Raw genomic sequence first — 24,551 nt, forward strand, 5'->3', positions numbered from 1 at the left:
GATCCGTCAGCCAGCCATGAGCAGCCAGATCCGTCAGCTAGCCATGAGCAGCCAGATCCGTCAGCCAGCCATGAGCAGCCAGATCCGTCAGCCAGCCATGAGCAGCCAGATCCGTCAGCCAGCCATGAGCCGTCCAGCCGGGATCCGCCAGAGCCGTCCAGCCGGGATCCGCCAGAGCCGTCCAGCCGGGATCCGCCAGAGCCGTCCAGCCGGGATCCGCCAGAGCCGTCCAGCCGGGATCCGCCAGAGCCGTCCAGCCGGGATCCGTCAGAGCCGTCCAGCCGGGATCCGCCAGAGCCGTCCAGCCGGGATCCGCCAGAGCCGTCCAGCCAGGATCCGCCAGCCAGCCAGGATCCGCCAGAGCCAGCCAGCCAGGATCCGCCATTTAGTCCGGTGCTGCCCCTTAGCTCGGTGTTGCTCCTTATCCTGGTGCTGTCCCTTATCCTGGTGCTGCCCCTTAGTCCGGTGCTGCCCCTTAGCTCGGTGCTGCTTCTTATCCTGGTGCTGTCCCTTAGTCCGGTGCTGCCCCTTAGTCCGGTGCTGCCTCTTAGTCCGGTGCTGCCCCTTAATCCAGGTGGGTTAGGTTGTAGGGTGGTCAAATGGAGGAGGCTACTAAAGCGGGTAGTGACTATGGTGGGGTGGGGACCACGACCAGTGCCAGAGCCGCCTCCGAGGAGCAACACCCACCCAGCCCTCCCCATTTTTTGGGTTAGGCGCGGTCGGAGTCCGCGCCTTTGGGGGGGGGTACTGTCACACTCTGGCTCCGGGACTGTGTGTTAGAGCCAGGGTGTATTTCATTTGGTGGTGTTGGGGATGGGTGAGTTTCATTTTGTTTGTGTTTAGTGTGATTGGTCAATGACTCCCAATCGGAGGTAACGAGTGTCAGCTGTCGGCTCGTTATCTCTGATTGGGAGCCATATATATTCTGTGTGTTTTTCACCTTGTGTTTGTGGGTTTTTGTTCCTGTTGTTCCAGTGTTCCGTGTTTCAGTATTTAACTTTTGGACTTCACGTATCGTCATTTGTTGTTTTTTCGTGGTTGCTTTATTTAATAAAGTCATGTTCACTCAACGCGCTGCGCTTTGGTCCGCTCATTTTGAAGACGATCGTGACACTAGAAAAAAATACAGTCTGTGTTTTCTCAACTGAAAACGTGAAGCCCCACCTGAGGGATCACTGCTCAACTTCAGTAATCACTTAATGAACTCTTCTGGCTGTATGGGAAATATTTCTCCCTCTCTTCCACAGTGTCCCATCATCCGCAAACAATGACCTCCCATATCAGGTCTCACCTGAGAGAATACATCGTCAATCATAATAGAGAACAACAAAGGACTAATTACACTTCCCTGGGGGTACCATTATCTACCTCAGCTTTCTGACATAGAGCTCCACACCCTCAAAAATAAAATACTTTATCCAGTTAAAAACTGTTCATCCAACCCCAATGTTATCCAGCTTGATAAGTAGGCCTTCCTTCCATATAATATCATAAGCCATCTCTACATCTAAGAAAATGGCTCCCACCTCCTTATATGCCTGTGCCTTCCGTATGACTGACTCAAGGCACAGTACAGGATCCATCGTTCCCCTGCCTTTCCTGAACCCACTTTGATCTGGTGACATTAGTCCTCTACTCTCCAGAAAGTAAGTCAGCCTTTCCGTTATCATCCTTTCCATAAGTTTACATACATGAGATGTCAACGCTATCGGCCTATAGCTTGAAGGACTAGTAGGGTCGTTCCCTGGTTTCCGTATTGGCACCACTACCGTCTGCTTCCAACTTCCAGGAAGTTTCCCTTCCTGCCACACCTTATTGTAAAGGCCCAATACTTTCCCCATTGCAGTGTCACTGAGATGAGCCATCATGATGTAACACATCTCATCCTTCCCAGGAGATGTTACCCCAGCTTTAGCTAATGCTCTCTTCATCTCAGCCAACGTAAGAGGGTCATTCAATGCATCCCCCCAGGCACTGCGTTGAATACGGTTCTTCTTCTTCTATGGTATTATGGCAGTCCGCAAACATTTGTTATAGGTGCATGCCGCCACCTACTGTATGGGCTGTGTCCGCCTACTCCCATATGGAAAATAATCATGAAAATCAAATAAGAATCTTGTATGGCAGAAAATTATTTATACAAAAATCTAATAAGTAATCGAATAAGTATCTGGTAAGATTTTGTATATTTTGTCTTATATGTCAATGGTGTATTGTATGTGTTAACTTATATGCCTTATGTGGGTTGAACACAATTGAATACATGATTGTGGTGATTTTCCTACAAAGATATGGTATGACATATATGAGACAAAATATATTAAATATATATGTGTCCTCTATGAGTATTATAAGAAAAGTGTATGTTCTGACAATGTAACCTCTACAAAATAAATGTTTTCCTAATAGGTTTGATATTGTCATCGTACAAAACCGCACCACAATTACTATAACAAACATACTTTATAGTATATACTGTATATATCAATTGTATATAAAATGTCATTGTCAGTTATGAGTTTTGTATATAATTTGTATATAAATGATATACCAAATTATATACAAATGTGTATATAATTTGTATATCTAAAAACAATATTCTGGAATGAGTTTCCACGGGTAGATAACACTTGCATGTTGACAAGACTGATTATTTATCCATGTATAAATTATGCATGTCACAATATAAGAATCAAATAAAACCTTAACCGGTCCATTATAAGGGAAAGGATGATGAAGAGTCAACCTGTTAAGTATAACATCTTTATTAAGAGATGACGATTCCCTGATGATGATGCCAAACAGTCACTCACACATTGTCTACACAGTGCTGGAAATCTTTTATCTGTACCAAACAAGGATGATAGCCCTTGGTAAATATTTCCCTGAAATATTTCCACAAGTGTAGTACAGTGCCTTAAAAAATACAGCTATATTGAGAAATAGGCCTACTGTATGGATGCCGTGTTTAAAGTAACTGTCCAGTGTTTCCAGATTATTTGTTACATTACAGCCTTATTCTAAAATTGACTAAATAAAAAATGGTCCTCAACAATCTACACACAATACCCCATAATGACAAAGCGAAAACAGGTTTTTAGAATTTTTTGCTAATATATCAAATAAAATAAACTGAAATATCACATTTACATAAGTATTCAGACCCTTTACTCAGTACTTTGTTGAAGCACCTTTGGCAGCGATTACAGCCTCAAGTCTTCTTGGGTATGACGATACAAGCTCGGCACACCTGTATTTGGGGAGTTTCTCCCATTCTTCTCTGCAGATCCTCTCAAGCTCTGTCAGGTTGGATGGGGAGTGTTGCTGCACAGCTATTTTCAGGTCTCTCCAGAGATGTTCGATCGGGTTCAAGTCCGGGCTCTAGCTGGGCCACTCAAAGACATTCAGAGATTTGTCCCGAAGCCACTCCTGTGTTGTCTTTGCTGTGTGCTTAGGGTCGTTGTCCTGTTGGAAGGTGAACCTTCACCCCAGTCTGAGGTCCTGACCCCTCTGGAGCAGGTTTTCATCAAGGATCTCTCTGTACTTTGCTCCGTTCATCTTTGCCTCAATCCTGACAAGTCTCCCAGTCCCTGCCACTGAAAAACATCCCCACAGCATGATGCTGCCACCACCATGCTTCACCGTAGTGATGGTGCCAGGTTTCCTCCAGACATGAAGCTTGGCATTCAGGCCAAAGAGTTCAATCTTGGTTTCATCAGACCAGAGAATCTTGTTTCTCATGGTCTGAGAGTCTTTAGGTGCCTTTTGGCAAACTCCAAACGGACTGTCATGTGCCTTTTACTGAGGAGTGGCTTCCATCTGGCCACTCTACCATAAAGGCCTGATTGATGGAGTGCTGCAGAGATGGTTGTCCTTCTGGAAGGTTCTCCCATCTCCACAGAGGAACTCTAGAGCTCTGTCAGAGTGACCATCGGGTTCTTGGTCACCTCCCTGACGAAGGCCCTTCTCCCCCGATTGCTGAGCTCTAGCAAGAGTCTTGGTGGTTCCAAACTTCTTCCATTTAAGAATGATGGAGGCCACTGTGTTCTTGGGGACCTTCAAAGCTGCAGACATTTTTTGGTAGCCTTCCCCAGATCTGTGCCTGGACACAATCCTGTCTCGGAACTCTACGGACAATTCCTTCGACCTCTTGGCTTGGTTTTTGCTTTGACATGCACTGTCAACTGTGGGACCTTATGTGTGTGTGCCTTTCCAAATCATGTCCAATCAATTGAATTTACCACAGGTGGACTCCAATGAAGTTGTAGAAACATCTCAAGGATGATCAATGGAAACAGGATGCACCTGAGCTCAATTTCGAATCTCGTAGCAAAGGGTCTGAATACTTATGTAAATAAGGTTATTATGTTTTTTATTTTGTATAAATTAGCAAACATTTCTAAAAACCAGTTTTCGCTTTGGCATTATAGGGTATTGTGTTTAGACTGATGAGGAACATAAAAAAAAAAATCATTTTAGAATAAGGCTGTAACGTAACAAAATGTGGAAAAAGTCAAGGGGTCTGAATACTTTCCGAATGCACTGTATAGCTAGTTCTGGACGCCCCAATTACGTGATTGTTTTTGTGAAGGTCTCTGATGTGGCCCATTGGTAGATTGGCGTTATACATCATCAACTACTATTTCTCCCAGGCTCTCTCTGTCTCTATTTCAATCTCGCTCTCTGTGTCTGTCTTTATTAATTTCTCTCTTTTTATACCCCCGCCCTTCTCTCTTTCTGCACACCCATCTCAATCATTCATGTTTTTCACATGAGTGAGAGCGAAGTAAATCCTTGATATGATTACAGAAGGTCTCTGATGTGGCCTCTTGGTAGATTTACATTATACATAATTGTAGCTTGTCCAAAACAGTAAAATATGTTGGTATTACCACATGATCAACTAGTCTGTCTGTCTGTCTGTCTCTGTCTCTGTCTCTCTCTCTCTCTCTCTCTCTCTCTCTCTCTCGTTTTTCACATCATGAGTGAGAGAAGAGTAAATCCTTGATATGATAACATTATTGGCATGGTTTTTAATGAGGTGTTAATTTCTTTCTTAGGATACTGATGAGATTGTCAGCGATGTAGAAATGCCATATCAAACACCAGACCAAATAGCAGTACCGTTCACATGGTCCCAGGTGAGCATTACCCACCATGGGTTAAATTGTTATAGATGTGTTCATATGAGGGCTTAGTGTCGGTTATGTTTGATGTTAAGAAGAGCACTTCAGACCATTCTTTTTTGTCTCTTTTCAGGACTTTTCAGGACTTGCAAGAGACACAAAATGAATCAGAGGAGCGTAGACAAGCAGCTGTCTTCAAAGTGGCTGAGGTGAGTGTTACATAATATATAGTGAGTTCTGGATGCCCAAATCAAGTGATTGTTTGTTAAGGTCTCCCATTGGTAGATTGGCATTATACATCATTGAATGTTATCCAAAACAGTAAAATAGGTTGGTATTACCACAGCGTCAACTAGTATTTATATCTCTCTCCCTCTCTCTCTCTCTCTCTCTCCCTCTCTCTCTCTCCCTCTCTCTCTCTCCCTCTCTCTCTCTCTCTCTCTCTCTCTCTCTCTCTCCCTCTCTCTCTCTCCCTCTCTCTCTCGCGCTCCTTTAGAGGAAGGACATTACTTTATTTCTCTCATCTGCTCTCGTGCTCTCTCTCGCTCATGTTTTTCAAATCATCAGAGCACCCAACAGAGGAAAGCCTTGATATGATAACATTATTGGCATATAATTTATTATTGATTATTGATTTCTCTCTTACCAAGGATACTGATGAGATTGTCAGCAATGCAGAAATGCCAAACCAAACACCGGATCAAATAGCAACACCTGTCACATGGATGTCAGAACGCTGAGTGTGGATGTGGTGCAGGGAATCAAGCGCAGGCACAAAGGTGTTCGTCAACAGTCTTTAGTGGTCAAAATGAACTCCAAACAGGAGAAATAGCCAACCCAACCGGGAGGCAAGAGCGACTAAACGCACACACACAACAGTGCGTAAAACAAGAAAAGGCGCACGCAGTGCGGACTCTCAATAAACACAGTATGAGAGAAAAACCCCATCAACATGAAAACAGCTGACAAAACAATCACACATAACACCTGACCCAACATACGAAACTTAAATAGGAAACACAATCAAACACTAACAAGCGACAGGTGTTACAAACAGACAAAACCAAACAAACATGAAACATCGAACGGTGGCAGCTAGTACTCCGGGGACGACGACCGCCGAAGCCTGCCCGAACAAGGAGGAGGGGCAGCCTCGGCCGAAACCGTGACAGTACCCCCCCCTTGACGCGCGGCTCCAGCCGTGCGCCGACCCCGGCCTCGGGGACGACCAGGACGACGCGGAGCAGGGCGCGTAGGATGACCCCGATGGAACTCGGTCAGCAGGAACTGGTCTAATATGTCCCTCCTCGGCACCCAGCACCGCTCCTCCGGGCCGTACCCCTCCCACTCCACGAGATATTGAAGACCCCCCATCCGGCGTCTCGAATCAAGGATGGACCTCACAGTGTACGCCGGAGCCCCCTCGATGTCCAACGGGGGCGGAGGAGTCTCTTCTATCTCATACTCCTGGAGTGGACCAGCTACCACCGGCCTGAGGAGAGACACATGGAACGAGGGGTTAATATTCCTATAATCAATAGGCAGTTCTAACCTGTAACACACCTCGTTCAACCTCCTCAGGACTTTGAATGGCCCCACAAACCGCCGACCCAGCTTCCGGCAGGGCAGGCGGAGGGGCAGGTTTCTGGTCGAGAGCCAGACTCGATCTCCAGGTGCGTACACAGGCCCCTCACTGCGGTGGAGATCGGCGCTCGTCTTCTGCCGACGGATGGCCCGCTGCAGATGTACGTGGGCAGCGTTCCATGTCTCCTCCAAGCGCCGCACCCACTCATCCACCGCAGGGGCCTCGATCTGGCTCTCGTGCCAAGGTGCCAGAACCGGCTGGTACCCTAACACACACTGGAAAGGGGTTAGTTGGGTGGAGGAGTGGCGGAGAGAGTTCTGTGCCATCTCGGCCCAAGGAACGTATCTCGCCCACTCCTCCGGCCGGCCCTGGCAATAAGACCTCAGAAACCTACCCACATCCTGGTTAACACGTTCAACCTGCCCATTACTCTCCGGATGATAACCCGAGGTAAGGCTTACCGAAACCCCCAACCGTTCCATAAACGCTCTCCACACTCTGGAGGTGAACTGGGGGCCTCGATCAGACACTATATCCTCGGGTACCCCGTAATGCCGGAAGACATGGGTAAACAGAGCCTCAGCGGTCTGTAGGGCAGTGGGTAGACCCGGCATGGGAAGGAGACGACAGGCCTTCGAGAACCGATCCACAACGACCAGGATGGTAGTATTCCCCTGTGAGGGGGGAAGGTCGGTAACAAAATCCACCGAGAGGTGGGACCAGGGTCGTTGTGGAACGGGCAGGGGTTGTAGCTTACCCCTGGGCAAATGTCTGGGCGCCTTACACTGGGCACACACCGAACAGGAGGAGACATAAATCCTCACATCCCTGGCTAACGTTGGCCACCAGTACTTAGTGCTAAGGCAGTGAACTGTCCGGCCGATACCTGGATGTCCAGAGGAGGGGGACGTATGAGCCCAATAAATGAGGCGATCGCGTACCTCGAGCGGAACGTACGTCCGACCCACTGGACACTGTGGAGGACTTGGGTCGGTGCGTAACGCCCGCTCGATCTCGGCATCAACCTCCCATACCACCGGTGCAACCAGACAAGACTCTGGTAGTATGGGAGTGGGCTCAACGGACCTCTCCTCCGAGTCATACCGCCGAGACAGGGCATCTGCCTTCCCGTTCTGGGACCCAGGGATGTAAGTAATTTTAAACACAAACCGGGCTAGAAACATAGTCCAGCGGGCCTGGCGAGGATTCAGTCTCCTAGCTGCCCGGATATATTCCAGGTTACGGTGGTCAGTTAGAATGAGGAAAGGGTGTTGAGCCCCCTCAAGCCAATGCCGCCACACCTTTAGGGCCTGTACCACGGCTAACAGCTCCCTGTCTCCTACGTCATAATTCCGCTCCGCCGGACTGAGCTTTTTAGAATAAAAGGCACAGGGACGGAGTTTAGGTGGTGTGCCAGACCGTTGGGAGAGAACGACCCCTATACCGGCCTCTGACGCGTCTACCTCTACCTGGAAAGGTAAAGAGGGATCCGGATGCGCCAACACCGGCGCCGAGGTAAACAGGTCCTTCAGTTTCCCAAAAGCCCTGTCCGCCTCAGCTGACCACCGCAAGCGCACCGGACCCCCCTTCAACAGAGACGTTATGGGAGCTGCCACCTGTCCAAAACCCCGGATAAACCTCCGGTAATAATTCGCAAAACCCAAGAACTGTTGCACCTCCTTCACAGTGGTTGGGGTCTGCCAATTACGCACAGCTGACACCCGGTCCACCTCCATCTTCACCCCTGACGCAGACAACTGATAACCCAGAAAGGAGACCGACTTCTGAAAGAACAGACATTTCTCTGCCTTGACATATAGGTCATGCTCCAACAGCCTCCTCAATACTCGGCGCACCAGGGCTACATGCTCTGCTCGGGTAGAACTGTACACCAGAATATCGTCTATGTACACGACTACTCCCTGTCCCTGCATGTCCCGAAAAATCTCATCGACGAAGGATTGGAAGACTGAGGGAGCATTCATTAACCCATATGGCATGACGAGATACTCGTAATGTCCGGAGGTCGTGCTAAACGCTGTCTTCCATTCATCGCCCTCTCTAATGCGCACTAAGTTATATGCGCTCCTGAGATCCAATTTTGTGAAGAACTGAGCACCGTGTAATGACTCCGTCATAGTCGCAATCAGAGGAAGTGGATAGCTGTACTTCACCGTAATCTGATTGAGACCGCGGTAATCAATACACGGGCGCAGACCTCCATCCTTTTTCTTCACAAAAAAGAAACTCGAGGAAGCGGGTGAAGTGGAGGGCCGTATGTATCCCTGTCTCAGAGACTCAGCGATGTAAGTTTCCATTGCCTTCCTCTCCTCTTGAGACAAGGGATACACATGGCTCCGCGGGAGAGCTGCTCCTGACTGGAGATCTATCGCACAATCCCCCAGTCTATGAGGTGGCAGCTGCGCCGCCCTAGTTTTACTAAACACCAGTTTCAAATCCTCATACTCGGGGGGAATATGCAGTGCTGTCATTAGATTCGGACTTTCCACCGAGGTCTCCCCTATGGAAACACCCAGACACCGCCCCTCACACTGGGCAGACCACCCTTTAAGAGCTTTCTCTCGCCACGAAATAGTAGGGTCATGGGTCATCAACCAGGGAAGCCCCAGCACCACCGGATACACAGGAGAGTCAATCAGATAGAGCTGAATCGTTTCCTCATGACCCTCCTGCGCCATCATCTTAAGGGGTGCCGTGACCTCCCTAATCAACCCAGATCCTAACGGACGGCTATCTAGGGCATGAACAGGGAAAGGCTTATCAACAGGAAGGAGAGGAATCCCTAACTCTACACAGAACTGGCGATCTACAAAATTCCCAGCTGCGCCTGAATCTACTAGCGCCTTATGCTGGGAACGAGGTGCAACCTGTGGAAAACAAACAGGCAAGGTTAGGTGAACGACAGAAAGCTCTGGGTAAGTAGGGCGCCTACTCACCTGGGGGGACCCCCCAATGCGTGGCCTGCCTTCTCCTCCACCGGGGGACCCTCCCCAACACCTAGCCGCGGTGTGCCCTCCACGGCCACAGTTAGTGCAGGGAACGGCCCCCCTCGGGTTCCTATTCCTCCGTTCTCTAGCGCCAGCACCCCCGAGCTCCATAGGGCTCGGCTCGGAGGTGCTGGAGGGTGAAATGGGCGAACCCAACCCGGGACGTCCACGGGTGGCGAGCAGGGTGTCCAGCCGAATGGCCATGTCGACAAGTTGGTCAAACGACAACGAGGTGTCCCTGCACGCCAACTCTCTCTGGACGTCCTCCCAGAGGCTGCAACGGAAGTGGTCTATGAGGGCCCGCTCATTCCACCCTGCATCTGCCGCTAGAGTCCGGAATTCCAGAGCAAAGTCCTGGGCGCTCCTCATCCCCTGTCGGAGGTAGAACAGACGCTCCCCCGCCGCCTTCCCTTCTGGTGGATGGTCAAACACGGCACGGAAGCGGCGGGAGAACTCCGCATAGGTAGTGGTAGCGGCGTCCATTCTCCTCCATTCGGCGTTGGCCCACTCCAACGCCTTGCCGGTGAGACAGGAGATGAGGGCGGAGACGCTCTCGTGTTCCGAGGGCGCCGGGTGTACGGTGGCGAGGTAGAGCTCCACTTGCAGCAGGAACCCTTGACACCCGGCAGCGGAGCCGTCGTACGCCCTCGGGAGCGAGAGCCGAATCCCACTGGTTTCCGGAAGTTGGACAGGAGGACTGACCGATGGGGATGGTCCGGTAGGTGGGGCCGTGGGTACCCCGCTGTTCTCCCATCGGTGGAGAGTGTTCATCACCCGCTCCAGGGCATGACCGATCTGGTTGATCCGGTCCTCCTGCCCACGAAGACGGTCCTCCATGCTCTCTGTTGGCGCGGTTGCTCCTGCTGATTCCATGGGTGATGTGTGATTCTGTCAGAACGCTGAGTGTGGATGTGGTGCAGGGAATCAAGCGCAGGCACAAAGGTGTTCGTCAACAGTCTTTAGTGGTCAAAATGAACTCCAAATAGGAGAAATAGCCAACCCAACCGGGAGGCAAGAGCGACTAAACGCACACACACAACAGTGCGTAAAACAAGAAAAGGCGCACGCAGTGCGGACTCTCAATAAACACAGTATGAGAGAAAAACCCCATCAACATGAAAACAGCTGACAAAACAATCACACATAACACCTGACCCAACATACGAAACTTAAATAGGAAACACAATCAAACACTAACAAGGGACAGGTGTTACAAACAGACAAAACCAAACAAACATGAAACATCGAACGGTGGCAGCTAGTACTCCGGGGACGACGACCGCCGAAGCCTGCCCGAACAAGGAGGAGGGGCAGCCTCGGCCGAAACCGTGACAATGGACCAAGGTGAGTGATGTAGATTAAGCTAATTAAATAATGTTGTATGACATTAAATAATCAAAGTTAAGTGACTTATTTAACTTAAGACAAACAAAGTAATGACAAAATGCACATTATTGTAACACTTACCCTCCCTCTCTCTGTCCATTCTCATTTGTTTCTTTCATGTGTGTTGTGGATTTCTTCCTTTTTTGTGCAAAGTACAGTAGACCAAAGCAAGGTTATAATGCGGTAATGGAAAACTAAAATCAAACTGAACCTACATAATAAACTCCTAATACTGTTTCCTATCACTTGTAGGACAATGTCCCTCAAGAAACAGAGGATACCGGTGATGCCCACTCACATTGACTTACAGAAGACCAAAGTCACATCTCGATTCTCTCGTTTGCTTTGAGACACAACACTACTGGTGTGTTGGTGGAAGACCTGCTGACACTTCTACGGTTACATTCTGCTGGGACAAGTGCACTTCCAGCAAGCAAGTATTTTTTAGAGAAGCCACTAGCTGGTATTGTAGATCAACTTCAACGTCATCATTACTGCAGAGTATATACGAAGAACCTTGGCAATTCATAAACTAAAGAAGTAACACTCACATGTGTGTCCTGTTCTTAATCTGTAACAGTGAAGTTTAGAGGAAGGACATTTCTATATCAATGTCCCATTAAAGGATAAACTGAAAAATCTTCTTGAGAATCAGGGTATGCATGATCTATGTTTTCGTTCTGATGACAGTAGTAGACATGTAATACGTGATATAGGTGATGGGACTTTATATCAGACCTTGAAGGCATACTGTGATAATGATTTATTGTCCCTTACATTTAATTGTGACGGTGTCTTTCAGTCCTTCAAATTCAGTATTTGGCCAATACTGTGTTGTGTCAATGAGATACCCCCAGAGAGTAGAGATAAGCATGTGCTTTTGTGTGGTTTGTGGTTTGGATCCAAAAAGCCAGATATGACCTGCTACTTCAAGCCTTTTGTGGAGGAATGTGCCACTCTTTCACAGACTGGCTTTGAGTGGCAGCATCACAGTGATCAGTCATGGAGACACGTGAAAGTGCACCCATTATGTTGTGTTTGTGATGCGGTAGCAAGACCATTACTACAGAACTTCAAACAATTTAATGGAGAGTATGGTTGTGGACTGTGCCTTCACCCTGGAGTGCAACACACAAGGGGAAATGGAACGTCAAGGGTTTACACATGTTTAGATGAGAAACCGAACGACAGAGATCACCAAACCACTGTGGAGCTAGGAGAAATAGCTGAGACTGAAGGTCAGACTATATTGGGCATAAAGGGCTCATCTGCCATTTTGGGTTTACCTAAGTTTGATTTGATCAATGGAATGGTCCCCTGACTAGAAGCACTGTGTGTTACTTGGAGTATGCAGACAGATGGCCACTTTATGGATTGATTCCAAGAGCTATACACAGCTATGGTACATTGATAACAAACCCAGATAATTGACATACACCTTCTGTCTATAAAACCTCCAGGTAGTATTGCTCGAGTTCCAAGATCAGTAACTGAACACACATTTTGGAAGGCCCACGAGTGGCAACACAGGCTTCTTTACTATAGCTTGCCAGTCCTGAAAGGCATACTCCCACAGATGTATGACTCTCATTGGGCCTTGCTGATAGAGGGAGTAAGCATTCTGTTGGGGTCTGAAATAAGTGCAGAACATTAGTGTATGTTTGAGGATTTCAACGGATACCTCCTGAAACAAGTGAAAATGTGATGAGGTGGTGTTGAAGGAGTCAGGCGCAGGAGGGTAAATCACAGAACAACAGGCTTTAATCCGCAAAATACAGGTTTATGCAGAACTGCGTCAAACACACTCCAGGGCACAAAACAGCTGCACTGGAAAATACAAGGCACACGGGAGAATACTCCCGTCAAACAAAATACACGAGCTCCACCGATTTTCACTAACCTTCACAATAAACAATCACCCACAAGGACAAGGGGGCAGAGGGAATACTTATACACAGACTAATTAGGGGATTAGAACCAGGTGTGGTGATAACGAGACAAGACAATTGTGATGATGATTGGGGCGGCAGTTGTTAGTACTCCGGTGACGACGAACGCCGAAGCCTGCCCGAACAAGGAGGGGAGGCAGCCTCGGCCGAAGTCGTGACAGAAAAGTAGTAATGCCGTACCACAACAAATATGCAAACGAGTGGTGTTGTCTTGTGCTTATCCTCATATAGCAAAACCATTCCTAATAAATGTAACTGCAGAAGTCAAAGATTTTGATAATGAAATGAGAACTGTAAAGCATCATGTCAAGAAGTTTGCAAAGTTCACTGAGGTGACTGCCCTTGGGTCACCAAACATAAGAGTCATATCGAATTGTGATCGAGCTGCCCTCGACACGGTGTGAGAGGTTCCCGTGAACTTTGTGGTGAGATGCTACAAGAGAATTGCTGTAAATGAAGAAATAGTTCATGGTCAGACCAACAGCAAAACAAAACAAAGAAACAACTCCTTAGTTATTTTGATGGATGGGAGTATTTTTAGAATTTCCCACTTTCTTAACATGGGTGATCAATGGTTACAGTGAGGGAAAAAAGTATTTGATCCCCTGCTGATTTTGTACGTTTGCCCACTGACAAAGAAATGATCACTCTATAATTTTAATGGTAGGTTTATTTGAACAGTGAGAGACAGAATAACAACAAAAAAATCCTGAAAAACGCATGTCAGAAATGCTATAAATTGATTTGCATTTTAATGAGGGAAATAAGTATTTGACCCCTTCTCAATCAGAAAGATTTCTGGCTCCCAGGTGTCTTTTATACAGGTAACGAGCTGAGATTAGGAGCACACTCTTAAAGTGAGTGCTCCTAATCTCAGCTTGTTACCTGTATAAAAGACACCTGTCCACAGAAGCAATCAATCAATCAGATTCCAAACTCTCCACCATGGCCAAGACCAAAGAGCTCTCCAAGGATGTCAGGGACAAGATTGTAGACCTACACAAGGCTGGAATGGGCTACAAGACCATCGCTAAGCAGCTTGGTGAGAAGGTGACAACAGTTGGTGCGATTATTCGCAAATGGAAGAAACACAAAATAACTGTCAATCTCCCTCGGCCTGGGGCTCCATGCAAGATCTCACCTTGTGGAGTTGCAATGATCATGAGAACGGTGAGGAATCAGCCCAGAACTACACGGGAGGATCTTGTCAATGATGTCAAGGCAGCTGGGACCATAGTCACCAAGAAAACAATTGGTAACACACTACGCCGTGAAGGACTGAAATCCTGCAGCGCCCGCAAGGTCCCCCTGCTCAAGAAAGCACATATACAGGGCTGTCTGAAGTTTACCAATGAACATCTGAATGATTCAGAGGAGAACTGGGTGAAAGTGTTGTGGTCAGATGAGACCAAAATCGAGCTCTTTGGCATCAACTCAACTCGCCGAGGAGGAATGCTGCCTATGACCCCAAGAGCACCATCCCCACCGTCAAACATGGAGGTGGAAACATTATGCTTTGGGGGTGTTTTTCTGCTAAGGGGACAGGACAAGTTCACTGCATCAAAGGGACGATGGACGGGGCCATGTACCGTCAAACCTTGGGTAAGAACCTCCTTCCATCAGCCAGGGCATTGAAAATGGGTCGTGGATGGGTATTCCAGCATGACAATGACCCAAAAAACACGGCCAAGGCAACAAAGGAGTGGCTCAAGAAGAAGCACATTAAGGTCCTGGAGTGGCCTAGCCAGTCTCCAGACCTTAATCCCATAGAAAATCTGTGGAGGGAGCTGAAGGTTTGACTTGCCAAACATCAGCCTCGAAACCTTAATGACTTGGAGAAGATCTGCAAAGAGGAGTGGAACAAAATCCCTCCTGAGATGTGTGCAAACCTGGTGGCCAACTACAAGAAACGTCTGACCTCTGTGATTGCCAACAAGGGTTTTGCCACCAAGTACTAAGTCATGTTTTGCAGAGGGATCAAATACTTATTTCCCTCATTAAAATGCAAATCAATTTATAATATTTTTGACATACGTTTTTCTGGATTTGTTTGTTGTTATTCTGTCTCTCACTGTTCAAATAAACCTACCATTAAAATTATAGACTGATCATGTCTTTGTCAGTGGGCAAACGTACAAAATCAGCAGGGGATCAAATACTTTTTTCCCTCACTGTAACTCTCTGATGTTATCACACAGAAGCTCACGGACATTGTCACATTGTTCTTCCTGGCTCTGAGATAGCACGTTTGGCGATGTGACGGTGTCAAATCAAATCAAATCGAATCAAATTTTATTGGCCACATGCGCCGAATACAACAGGTGCAGACATTACAGTGAAATCCTTACTTACACCCCTTAACCAACAGTGCATTTATTTTTAATAAAAAAGTAAAATAAAACAACAACAAAAAAGTGTTGAGAAAAAAAGAGCAGAAGTAAAATAAAATAACAGTAGGGAGGCTATATATACAGGGGGGTACCGGTGCAGAGTCAATGTGCGGGGGCACCGGCTAGTTGAGGTAGTTGAAGTAATATGTACATGTGGGTAGAGTTAAAGTGACTATGCATAAATAATTAACAGAGTAGCAGCAGCGTAAAAAGATGGGGTGGGGGGGCAGTGCAAATAGTCCGGGTAGCCATGATTAGCTGTTCAGGAGTCTTATGGCTTGGGGGTAGAAGCTGTTGAGAAGTCTTTTGGACCTAGACTTGGCACTTCGGTACCGCTTGCCGTGCGGTAGCAGAGAGAACAGTCTATGACTAGGGTGGCTGGAGTCTTTGACAATTTTGAGGGCCTTCCTCTGACACCGCCTGGTATAGAGGTCCTGGATGGCAAGAAGCTTGGCCCCAGTGATGTACTGGGCCGTACACACTACCCTCTGTAGTGCCTTGCGGTCGGAGGCCAAGCAGTTGCCATACCAGGCGGTGATGCAACCAGTCAGGATGCTCTCGATGGTGCAGCTGTAGAATTTTTTGAGGATCTGAGGACCCATGCCGAATCTTTTCAGTCTCCTGAGGGGGAATAGGCTTTGTCGTGCCCTCTTCACGACTGTCTTGGTGTGTTTGGACCATGATAGTTCGTTGGTGTAATGGACACCAAGGAGCTTGAAGCTCTCAACCTGTTCCACTACAGCCCCTTCGATGAGAATGGGGGCGTGCTCAGTCCTCTTTTTTTTCCTGTAGTCCACAATCATCTCCTTTGTCTTGGTCACGTTGAGGGAGAGGTTGTTATCCTGGCACCACACGGCCAGGTCTCTACCTCCCTATAGGCTGTCTCATCGTTGTCGGTGATCAGGCCTACCACTGTTGTGTCGTCAGCAAACTTAATGATGGTGTTGGAGTCGTGCCTGGCCATGCAGTCATGGGTGAACAGGGAGTACAGAAGGGGACTGTTGTCGTATGCTGAGGCAGTGAAGAAAGTTAAGGAAGATGGGTCAAGGGGTAGGGATCCTGAGGGGAGTGGCGTGAGTAGTTGATCTGTACCAGTACAGAGGGATAGGCCAATAAGTGATATATGTTTCCGTAAGATATGATTTTTACCATTTATAGCAATGGTTATCAACTGTACTGCAGGGATGGAACGTAAGCCGCAGAAAATTGAGGTTGTGGTGGCAGCTGCAGAGAGGTATTTGGGTGTGCGAGACTTGACATCAGAAGAGTTACAGGGTGTGTTAAGTGGTGGCATCCCATCTTTTCAGGTTGTTGGCCTGAGGTAGAAATAAATAGTTTTAAATAGTGGAGTAGGGTGGTGTTATTTTATTATGATAAAATTTTTTGTGAGTGTTAGATGTTTTTATTTGATTTGATTTGATTTCAAGCAAAGTATAAGTACTCCAGTCTAATAGGTGGCGGTAATGCACATTTATTGGATGCCAACCGCCGTTAATCTCATCGAAGAAGAATAGACCAGCGTTTTTGCAAGTGTCAAAGCATGCAATTCATTGTTCGTGTTGCATGAGACTTTATACATCTGTGAAAATGCCTAAATCAATCAAGAAGTCCTGCACTACCCAGACATCCATAAGTAGCTACTTCGGCGGGTTGAGCAGCAGTGTCCCTGACAGAAATGCTCAATCCGGGATTATCGGTAACAATGTTGAGCCTTTCGCAGGGCAGAAGCCAGGACGAAAGGTAAGGACACAGACAGTGCGAAGGCTTAATGGTGTAACGGTATACAAATAAAGCATTGAACTCAGACATAGCTCAATCAAAGTGCATGACAGAGTTGTGAGAAAGCAATGGCCATGGCTTTATACTTTACATATAACTTGTTGTCAGCTACTTTCTTGCCCGCTCTCTCACACACACACACACACCTATATCAGTGGTATTGTGTTGCACGCTATGAATTAAGTTATATTCTATTATATCTCCCTCTACTGAATTCTCTGTATTGTGCAGCAGAAGCATTCTCCGAATAATAATGGTGGGTCATTATGGAAACGAGCCAAACTGGCCCATAATGGACAGGAAAAGGAGGACATGAACTGTGAGGTCATATCCTGGCGTGTCGATGGTGAGCTTCCCTAGCCAAATGCCGTGTTCAAGACAACTCTGAAGGCGAAAAAGCTGAAACTTCAAATTATTTTTATTCAACATTCTGACTTGTAAAGGAACTGTTAAGTATTTTGGAAGCTTCAAATTAGAGAGTGGAGGCTTGTCCAGTCCACACTCAGAATTATAGTAGGCACCCCCCTGAAAATGTTCAACCCAAATCAGAAAATGATTTACCTTGAAGGGGAGTGTATAAATGTGTCCTTACTTTGAAAGAATTCAATTTGCCTACAATACACACCTTGGGTGTGTTTACACAGTCACTACCAGTTTTCATTTCATCTCTTATCCCTTTCTCCCATCAGAAATCAGGGTCCCCTCCTCTCGAGGGACAGGCAGCCTCTCCTCCTCCACCCTGGAGAGACTGAAGGGCTTCATCTGCCCTAGTGAGCCCCAAGGCAGAGGCCCTCCTGGGCCTGGGGATGCAGGTGGTAGGCCTGGTGATGTAGGTGATGGGTCTGCTCATGGAGGTAATGGGCCTGAGGATGTAGGAGGCAGGGAGGCTGTGGCCCACAAAGAAATGACTGGCGATAAAGAGAGACAGAAAAGCAAAAAAGAAGAGAAGGAGGAAGAGGAGCGGTGGAGTCCAGAGCCGTCAACCAAAAAACAGGTAGGAGATCGTCATCACCTTTCTTTGATTTTCTCTTGAGTTTTTGAGACTGTACGTTAAATATGCACTATGTAGAAATCGCTCCGGCATTAACTGGTTTCTGAAATGTAAAATTCTATTAGTTCGCTTAATTTCAGTTTGTGACAAAACAAGCAAGTATAGTGTAGAGAATCATTGTACCATCTTCAATGCTGTGAAATATATTCTCCATAGCCAAAAATATTGTATTTTCAGCTGTTTGAAGCTGGTGTACAAAGCCGAAAGTAAAAGATGCACAAATTAAACTTTAGAACAGGAATCATAGAAATAGTACACATAACAGATCTACCGCTTCTTACTTGCTTTATATGAGAATGACAGACCTATAACACACATTTCTATGTGAATTTAGTCGGGTCACCCAAAAAGTTACATATTGCAGCTTTAAATGGAAACGTTTTATTGTTGTGATCTTTCCCAGGCCCTCAGCCTCATTCAGTTTGCCGAAGGAGGAGGAGGAGGAGGAGGAGGAGGAGGAAGAGGAAGAAGAAGAAGAAGAAGAGGAGGAGGAGGAGGTGGGGGAGGTGTAATGAAGAGTCCTCCAGGTGTAGGGGGTGAAGTCTCTGAGACTAGTGCCCCCTGTAGGATCTCTAAGAGTGGGTACACTCCTCTGGAGCAGCAGTACTTGCAGATTAAAGAGCAACATAAAGACGCTCTATTGGCTGTGGAGTGTGGATACAAGTACAGGTTCTTTGGCGAGGACGCAGAGGTGAGAGGCGAAGAAGCTGAACATCTTCTGTCACCTGGACTATAACTTCCTGAACTGTGTTAATCAATGTGTGTATGTAGATAGCAGCGATGGAGCTAAACATCTCTGTCTTGTGTGTGTGTGTGTGTGTGTGTGTGTGTGTGTAGAAAGCGGCGAAGCAGCTGAACATCTTCTGTCACCTGGACCATAACTTCATGACATGTAGCATTCCCACACACCGCTTGTTCGTTCACGTACGACGCCTTGTCTCCCAGGGCTACAAGGTGTGGAACAGGACAGATTCAAGATTCTCCAGTTAGGCGCATCACTGTTGCAACTCATTATCGAAGTCAAAGGGCAGGCAGAGTGAAGTAATGCAATGTGTAATTCTTTAGGCGTACAACTGTTGAAATGTCACCATAGCTTTTGTTTATGTGTGATGTCAATGTCTGCAACAGATTAACAATCAAAATGCAGTTAATCTCAGACATTAATTTAGGAAGAAGAAAAATAATGATCTGTCAGTGATGACAGATGTTAGTCTGTCCGATTTTACGTTTGATTGACTGTGATTGGTTCTCTCCCCTCAGGTAGGCGTGGTGAAGCAGACAGAGACGTCGGCCATTAAGGCCTCCGGAGCCAATAAGAACACTCTGTTCACCCGCCAACTCAGCGCTCTCTACACAAAGTCTACACTGGTGGGGGAAGGTATCCTTACATATGCTGATGTTTGGGTGCTGTTTGTGTGCGTTATTCACCAGGTGATGTATGGACCGGGTATAAGAGGAGTCAACTGCTCACAGCTGCAGTAGAGTGTACTGTGTGTGATTGCTTCAGCCCTCCTATAGTGTGTTTATTAACCCTTGACACTGGGTGTCAGATGTCAACCCAGTTTATAGTCTGGTTGATGTGGAGGAGGGGGAATGTGATGTGGTGACAGATCCTCCAGAGAGCTACCTGCTCTGTTTCAGCGAGACCTGGGATAAACAGAGCAAACAACTAATCATTGGGCTGGTGGTGAGTACACGCTCAATTGTACGCACATGGGCTCATAGTGGGGTAATTCAGACCCGAGTTACGCGCACTTAAATGGAACTTAATTCCCCATTTTATGCAAGTTTCTCGCTAAGCTTATTCTTTACGCTCTAGGATCAATAAGGTCGAGCGAACCTGCTGGTTCCAAGTGGAAAAAGCGTTTACTTTATTTTTCCCGATTATAAATAACAGCATACTCCATACACTGCAATTTATAAATTGATAAGAGCTAGGTAAATGAGTAATCAGTTTGGATAAGGGGATTGTGTGTGTATATAGGCTAAATAACAATTGTTTTAGATCTATTTTACCTTATGATCACTGGATATTAATGTGAAACCAGTCATATGGCAGGAAATGGAAAAGCATTTCAACATGACAGGTATGCCCCTTTCCTGCAGTGAAGTATGAAATTCTGTGCCATTATGCAGAATTTTTATTGTATGGCCTTATTTCCATGACTGATCAAAACTTGTTTTCTCATGGCACACTCTTGTCCCTCTGCTCAGACATATGGTGAGCTATATGTTTGGAACATCGAATCGCAATAAAATCACAGTATCGAATCGCAATACATATCATATCGTGAGGTCCCTGTTAATTCCCAGCCCTAGTTTCCTTCAATTCGGAGGCTATATGTTAAATATTATTAGCTAAATATTATTAGCCACTATCGGTAGTGACTGTAAATAATAAATATTTAACTGACAATTTAGTGTTCGTTTCCCTTCCTTACATTCATATAATTCCTTTGTTTGACTTAGCCTAACTTTATTTGTTTCTTCAGTAAACGCTGTCATGTCCTTGTGATTTGTTACAGAGGGTCAAGTAATAGTGGATACTATTTAATGAAGGCCAAATACAAATTGTAGTAAAAATATATCGGGACATGTACAGTAAGCTTATTAAATCATTATGGAGCTCAAACCATTAATTTGAACTTGACCCACGGCGCAAGACTTGGTATTTGTCATCACACAGTTCCATGATCAGTGCTGGCAATTGGGGTATATTTTATCATACTATTGCATACTATTCTCCATATTATAATGATATTGTACACTACTTCCAGTGTTACATTGATGAACTGAATATGGAAGCTTTCAGAATGAATCAAACCACCTTTTTCGATTGTGCGTCAAGGCTCTATTTTTCCATTCCGTTTACCTTTCTTTCCTCTGTCTGTGTAGTTGTTCCTAAGGGTCGCTATCAATAGTGGATAATATTAGGCTAATGTTGTGCAATAATTTGGGACATGTATCCTATTTGAATCATTATGGAACTCAGACAACACTTAGCAGTTTAAACCTGGAGCCTGGTGCACGGTTCACAATGACTGGACCGTTGTCGTTACAGTTCCATGAGTAGGTTAGATTTATAGGACTATTATTCAACCCCTATTGTACACTTTTCTCACATTCCAATATTTCATGGCTTGAACCACTGTATTATTTATTCATCAATATATTTTGTACGTAAAGGCTTTCAAAACCAGTTTATTTTATTATCCTTAAATACTTTCCTAACCCTAAATTATCTACAAGGTCAGAGTATTTTGTAATCTACCAATTGGTGCTGAAATGGAGACTAATATATTTAGATCTTAACCCGTTCTCTCAATGTATTCTAGTTAGTCTGTCGACAAAATTCAAAATAAAGTTAAACCATATTTAAAGGGATGGCTTCAGATGAATGTACTGACAACCCGGTCAATGAAAACGCCATGAAAATCTGTTCGCCAGCAAGTGGGAAGATTTTCAGTGGTTTAATTAAATATATTCATTGTGCGCAAGAGAGCCACACCTGCAGAGCGCATTACGCGCCTGCATAAGATACTGTAAGTCTGAATGCCAACTACTGAGAAGTGTGTAGGAAAGGTGTGCATAGGAAATGTATACCTTTCCTAAGTCTGAATCGGGCCTATAGTGACTAGCAAAAATTGCTGTGTGTGTGTGTGTGTGTTAGGCGGTGCAGCCCAGTACAGGTGACGTACTGTTGGATAGTTTTGTGGACGACTCAACGCGTTGTGAGCTGGAGGGGCGAGTCTTAAAGGTCAACCCTGTAGAGATCCTGGTGCCCTCTGACCTCTCAGACTCCTCCCACAGACTGCTGCAGAGCATCGTCACCGCCAGGTAACCTCTCACCTCTAACCCTGACCTCTCATTCTCCTCAGACTGCTGAAGAGCACTAAAGCCTTTTAGTTTTCTACAAAAGAAAAGTTGATGCATCTCACAGAAAGACTGGGACATCAACAACAGCCTAGTTTCTAGTTGCTGTCCGGTTTGGAAAATGGGCATGAAGACATTTGACCTCTTACACAGCCTGATTCTGCCCTGACCTCTGCATATATTCAAGTATTTCCATTTTATAGCATGCAATGAGAGAGATGGCGATGGAGCTGGGATTCATACCCACAGTGGGGTGGTGCATGTGTGCTACAGGTGGTGGTGTTTCCCGCTAGACAAGCTTCGGGCACAACCTCTGCAGTTGTTCCATCTCTGACTGGGTGGCAGTGCTAGGTGCTGAACACTAGGGGGAAGTAAACGTCTGTCAGAGAGAGGGCGTGAGAGAGAGACGGTGCGCTCCCTATGATCTATGATCTACCATTTACCCCAGAGTGTGTATTGTTCAGTTCCCCTCATTGATTTAAAGTCATTGTATTGGTGTAAGTTTCCACTACATTTCTTACACCAGTCAATTCCATTTAAATCCATGAGGGCATGTGAACAAGCAAACAACATAGGGAGGACGGAAAATAATTTGACCACAGCCACGGAGTGTGTGTGAGTGTGTTGTTGTACTTTCACTAAGTGACTGTGAACACTGAGGAGAAGGTAATATCAGTCTCTCATCTCCACTAGTCCTAAAGCAGGGCTGCCCAACCCTGTTCCTGGGTTTTGCGCCAACCCTAATCTAGCACACCTGATTCTGATAATTAGCTGATTCATAAGCAAATTGGTTTACTTACAACTGGGGTGGGAGCGAGAACTTACCGGGAGGTAGCACTCCAGGGACAGGATCGGGCAGCCCTGGGGTAAAGATTTACTCCTCACTGCTGACGGTCACTGGGTGATGATGTCATTTATTAGTGAGTGGCTGGGGAGGTAGATAGGGGAGAAGGCAGGGATGTTTTCTGCGCTCGTTTAACTTTCCTTCTCCCATCCTTTTCCCTTTCTATTCACACTCTTCTGACAAACCAATTTCCCACCTGCTGTCATCTCTATTTGCTCTCTCTTTCTCGCACTCTGTCCCTTTCTTTCTCCCTTATCTTTCAATCGTTTTTATTCAAACTCCCTTTTCTTTTCTCATTTTCTTTCACAGCTTTCTCTATATCATTCCATTCTGCCATGTCTGTCTGACTCGTTCCCTCATCTCCTATTCTTTCTCTTCTGTTTAGGTTGTGTGTGTCAAAAAGCAGATGATCGCACATTCTCCTGACCTTGTGAATATCATGTGCATTGTGTGCAAGTTGTTTATGTGGTTAGCCTGATGTTGTGTATATTGTGTGTATCATCTTCTGTATGATGACAGGTGTTTTAGCATCTCCGGGTGCTGCTAACGTTAACTTTACTTGTCTCTGGGGTGGGCTAGCCAGAGAGGCCCCTTAGCAACAGTCTCCGTGTGGTTGTCGCACGGCTGTCGAGCGCCCAGTTAATGAGATCCCGGGAGGGTTCCAATGTAGGTGCTGTGTCAAGTCTTTCACTCTGCTAGAACGTAAGACCCTTAATATTTTCACCGTAACATTCACATGGCTAGGGTTGCAAAATTCCACCCGTGATTTCTGGAAAACTTTCCCCAAATTCCCAGGTTAGCGGAATTTTGCAACCATACTGACAGCACACTGCTGTCAGTGTTGGACATTAAACTGGGATATTGATCCTTTAGGTTTTATTAACCTCCTGTGTGTGTGTGTGTGTGTGTGTGTGTGCGCCTGTGCATTGATCCATCAGGTTTTATGTTTTCCTTACAAAGATACAGTACCTTCAGAAAGTATTCACACACCTTGACTTTTTCCACATTTTGTTGTGTTACAGCCTGAGTTTTTAAAATTGAGATTTTGTGTCACTGGCCTACACAATACCCCATAATGTCAATTTTTACATTAATTAAAAATGAAAAGCTGAAATGTATTGAATCAATAAGTATTCAACCCCCTTTGTAATGGCAAGCCTAAATAAGTTCAGGAGAAAATGTTTGCTTAACATGTCACAATTGTAGAATAGTGGAAATTAACTTTGTCTAAGGATGAATTAGGTTAGGGGTCTATGATCCTACTCTGATATACCATCTGACTCCATTATCATGTGAATGCTAAAGGCCCATAATCGTATCCAGTGGGTATAGCCAAGGTGCGAGCCTTGCGTCACCACTGGGGATACTATAAGATGCACGTGTTGCATTACGGTTTATTATTAAGAGGCTAAGGGACAAGGAGCTCATATTTTGTAATCAATGTCCTAGCGTTAAATGATTGAGTTAACCTTAGCTCAGAGATGCACAGTTGGAGACCAAGCATATATGCGCTGTATATTGTGAATAACATTTACCATTAGACATTTCACCAAATAATAA

The 24,551-nt window shown here is 45.9% G+C and overlaps 1 protein-coding gene across 1 annotated transcript in view; it reads left to right on the forward strand.

Annotated features, from left to right (window-relative positions):
• The first annotated feature begins 16,972 nt into the window (after window positions 1–16,972).
• The window catches only part of msh3 (mutS homolog 3 (E. coli)), a 100,165-nt gene continuing 92,586 nt past the window's right edge, over window positions 16,973–24,551 (forward strand). Inside the window, exons 1-8 of the mRNA XM_084177168.1 lie at window positions 16,973–17,184; window positions 17,455–17,569; window positions 17,913–18,217; window positions 18,678–18,965; window positions 19,112–19,228; window positions 19,535–19,652; window positions 19,825–19,961; window positions 21,945–22,111. Coding sequence (XP_084033294.1) covers window positions 17,008–17,184; window positions 17,455–17,569; window positions 17,913–18,217; window positions 18,678–18,965; window positions 19,112–19,228; window positions 19,535–19,652; window positions 19,825–19,961; window positions 21,945–22,111 — 1,424 coding nt within the window. The 5' untranslated portion in view covers window positions 16,973–17,007. The remainder of the gene's footprint in view (window positions 17,185–17,454; window positions 17,570–17,912; window positions 18,218–18,677; window positions 18,966–19,111; window positions 19,229–19,534; window positions 19,653–19,824; window positions 19,962–21,944; window positions 22,112–24,551) is intronic.

Source organism: Coregonus lavaretus, assembly GCF_964263955.1.
Source record: "Coregonus lavaretus genome assembly, chromosome: 14".
NCBI lineage: Eukaryota > Metazoa > Chordata > Actinopteri > Salmoniformes > Salmonidae > Coregonus > Coregonus lavaretus.